Source organism: Aspergillus homomorphus (genome assembly GCF_003184865.1).
Source record: "Aspergillus homomorphus CBS 101889 unplaced genomic scaffold BO97scaffold_23, whole genome shotgun sequence".
Classification (NCBI taxonomy): Eukaryota; Fungi; Ascomycota; class Eurotiomycetes; order Eurotiales; family Aspergillaceae; genus Aspergillus; species Aspergillus homomorphus.
The window spans coordinates 3,019-6,735 of record NW_020291909.1 but is presented as its reverse complement, the minus strand read 5'-3'; the positions used below and the strand labels follow the sequence as shown (position 1 = coordinate 6,735).

At 49.0% G+C, this 3,717-nt stretch overlaps 1 protein-coding gene across 1 annotated transcript; it reads right to left on the bottom strand.

Moving 5' to 3' along the window:
- Positions 1-2,509: 2,509 nt before the first annotated feature.
- On the bottom strand, positions 2,510-3,155 carry BO97DRAFT_425572 (short coiled-coil protein; the record flags this gene model as incomplete). Its single annotated transcript, XM_025697077.1, has 2 exons — positions 2,510-2,696; positions 2,836-3,155. 2 exons carry the CDS (start codon positions 3,153-3,155, stop codon positions 2,510-2,512), a joined length of 507 nt encoding a protein of 168 aa, XP_025550407.1.
- Between the last annotated feature and the right edge of the window lie 562 nt (positions 3,156-3,717).

Genomic DNA, 3,717 nt, shown 5'->3' with positions numbered 1-3,717 from the left:
AATAAGCAAAAAAGCGGTTGGTCAATGCAAATGCAACCATTACGTTTTCTTCCCACCGAAAAGAGAAACAAAAAAAAAAAAAAAGAAAAAAAAAAAAAAAAAAAAAAAAAAAAAAAACCACCCACATCCAATAATCCAACCCCCCGTACCCCTATGTACCTACCTGAGGTACCTACTTAGTACTAGCAGAACCGGGAGGTATGTACCGTAGCTGGAGCGCTCCCTAACCCGACCCCAGCCCCAGCCGCAACCCCAGCTGCAAGCTTGCCCCTGGGGGAGTGAGTGGTGGACAGTCAGTTCACCAAGCCACCGCAACCCTCCAGACAACACCCACAAGCACAAAGAATGTAATTGGAGTATGACGTATGCGGCTTGCGAATTTACGGGGAAGATCTTAATTTCCACTCTGCATACTTACTTACTTAGTCTAGTTAGCTACCTAGATGGGGGTTTGGTTGTTATACATGTCTTTTCCCCTTCTGGTTGTGTGTGTGTGTGTGTGTGTGATTGAATGGGGGCTAACTAGATACTCTCTTGACCCTGGATGTACAGTACTTGCTGGTAGTACAGTAGTATTATGAGTATGTACATCATTGTGTAGTTGGAGTTCTACATGCCCAGGGTCGGGAATTTACCTACCTCCCCGACAAACCTACACAGAGACATACTGAGCTACTCTACCAAGTACCAAAGTACCAGAGGATTCATACATGTGGTATGATCTTGACTCTCCGTCATAAGGTTCCAGGTTTTCACGCTTTCGGGCCGGGACGCGGTAATCAGTCTGATCGATTTATCATTGGTTGGTTGATTGATTCTGTAGCTGAAGGCATGGATCGTTGGTCATTGATCCATCGCTTTTCACTTCCGATCGGATTATACCGGGTGGTATGACGGTAGACGTCGCATGCGCTGTACTAGGGATAGGTAAGTAGGTGCAGTACCTGTATGATTTGTGTCGGTGTGGGTGGAGTCCTGGTTTATGCGGAGTGATGGCATTGCATTTGATGAACCATGTTCTTTGTGTCTCAGGTTAGGGTGATGTTTCATACCTACCGAGGTACAGTTGACTGATAGATCGTGTGAATGGGTTGGGTCGGTGAGGTTTAATACCTTACTGCTATTACTATCCACCAGGATGAGGCTTGAGTCTTGTTCTACAAAACGAAATCAATGTTATCAAATTTCTTTTTTCATTTCAATGTATCAACAACGGCTCGCTTCTGGGTATGATAAGCAAATGTCTTGAGGCCAAATGAAAATGAACCAAACGAAAAGTCGCAAATTCCGAATCGTCAGACCGGGACGATTCCAATGTACACAAGGGGGAGGCGGGTGAGAGCGATGGTGATGATGCTCGCAAGTAGAGGGTGAAGAAGAGGCGGATGAAGGCGGATGGTGGTTTGGTTGTGAGGTCGGATGACGTGGACCCACGATGGATGGTGACAAGGGGTGTTGATTGACGATAGTTTAATGGTGTTGGGTGGTGGGTGTTGATGTTGATGAAAAACCACATGAAGATATTGGCTGCTCCGTGAAAATGCTTTCCCGCCTTTTTGCAGACCATGAGAACAAATGCGCCCAGTGCGGTTCCTTATTTGGAAAGAGAAAATGATGGAGACAAAACAAAAAACAAACGAGTCTAAGTATCAATCCCAGTCAGAGTCCCAACGCCACGCGTGCTATGCCAATACACAAAGCCTCCGGTATGATAAGACAAGTAGGAAAAGAAGAGGAATAAAACGAAGGCAAGAAATGGAAAGAAAAAGTATAAACAGTAGAAGGTAAACAGATCCGGGGGTTGGTTTATCATCGGCTTTGACAGGCAGCATAAACCAAATGTGCTACCATCACGGATCACGCGCTGGCATTGTTGCCAAGACTGTAGGTGTCGATCGATGAGAAGGCTCCCATAGAAACAGAAAAATAAATATGCAATGATGTCACAATCGTTCTTCGGGACGTGCGCGATGCGAATTGACGTGTGGGTCGGGGACAAGCTGGGTGGCACGGCAGATTAAGTCGGCCAAAGTCGTGAGATTGTCATTATGATCGCCACTCCCCAGGTCATATTGAATTCGTAAATAGCACGGGTATTCCGAGGACGTATGTTTCGCGAGCCTTCGGTCGAATATAGCGACCTCCCTGGGTAGCACGAGGTTCCACCTGATAAAGCCGCAGATGTCATTCCAGATGCTCAGTTCAAAGAGCCGGCCTGCTCGTGAAAGTTGATCGAGTGTCGGGTTACGGAAGACGCGCTTGGGCCAACAGCCACCATTCCCGAGCATGCCAGGCACGCAGGAACCGGTCGGGAATGTGGCTTCGACGTGGACACCAAGAACTCATCGGCTGTAGTAGTGGCGGAAAATAAGGAGGAAAAAGGTCATCGCATGGTGCCAGGTGTGAAGTTTCGTGGCTTCGAACGATCGCTGGCCTTCCGTCTCTTGGCCGCTGAGCCCCGACCGTTACCCGTCCCAAACAGCCAGGGTCGAATACAAGGGTCTTGTGGTTATTTCTGTGCCTTTCTGACTTTGGTGCTCGTCCTTCCCATTTCCGTCTTGGTCATGTTCCGGGTTAATCCACCAATGTAGTCTTGAAGAAACTTGTTTTCGCTCTCAAGTTTGTCGTGGTCGGATTTCACGGCTTCGATGCGCTCGGCTAGCGCTTGGAGTGAGGACTGGAGGGCCTTGGCTTGTCTGTTCGTAGATTCCAAGATTCCATTAGTTTTTCTTTTTCTTCTTTTTGTTTTTTTTTTCACTCCTGCTTGTGTGGTGGATCGTAGTCGCGTCCATGGCAGATGTGACGGATAGATGATGGATGATGCCCAAAACTCACTCCTGTAATGTTTGCCTAGCTTCCTTCCCCAGTCGCTCCAGATCAGCGGAATTCCGGCGTGGACTCATGGCGCGCGCGTCGTCGGGCGGGAACTCTTCTTCTTCGATTTCGATTTCGGGATGATCTCGCGGTACAAGGATCGAGGCACTCGGTTTCCGACTAGCCATGCGAGGACGTTCAGATCGCCCTCTCCGTTCGGTTTCGACGTCAGATATGGAGGAAGAGGAGGAAAGTGAGGACATGTGCGAGCAACCGTTGTCGTTAGGGTGTGGCAGGGTTGGAACAGGCGAGGAACCGTGCATGTCTGACGTCGACGCCATGGTTTGTACGTGTTGGTGGTGGCGCCGGTGGTTGGGTTTAAGAATTCCTGTGGTTGACGGTGGCTTGAGCAACGCAATCAGAGCAACTCTCGGGCGGTCGCTGTGGCGGGTTTCCAGATTTTCCCGGTTGTTCAAGGTTCGGTAGAAATCCCACAACAGGAGATGGTCAACAATCGAATTCCTTCGTTCCTCAGTAGGCCGTGACTACCTCTAGCGATGACCTCAGATTTGTAACGATCTGCGTTTCGCTGGAGGTAGCTGTCGTCCAAGCAAACGGGTGGTGTTTCCCAGGCCGGCAGGCGAAGATTTAGCCGGAAAAAGCAACCCAGGACAACGAAAACAGACAGGCAGCTGAAGCGATCCGGATCACCCACGTCTGAGAAAAAGGGCGGCAAGTTCAGGGGATCGGAACAGAGGAAACCCTAACTGGATTCGATAGAACTCTGGCCGATTTGTAACAAGAAAATTGCAGAGCGGAGAAAAAAAAAGGGGAGAGCCGCCGAAAATAGTGAGGGTCAGAAAAGGGAGTGACCGAAAGGACAGACGTATCGGTTAAGCGATT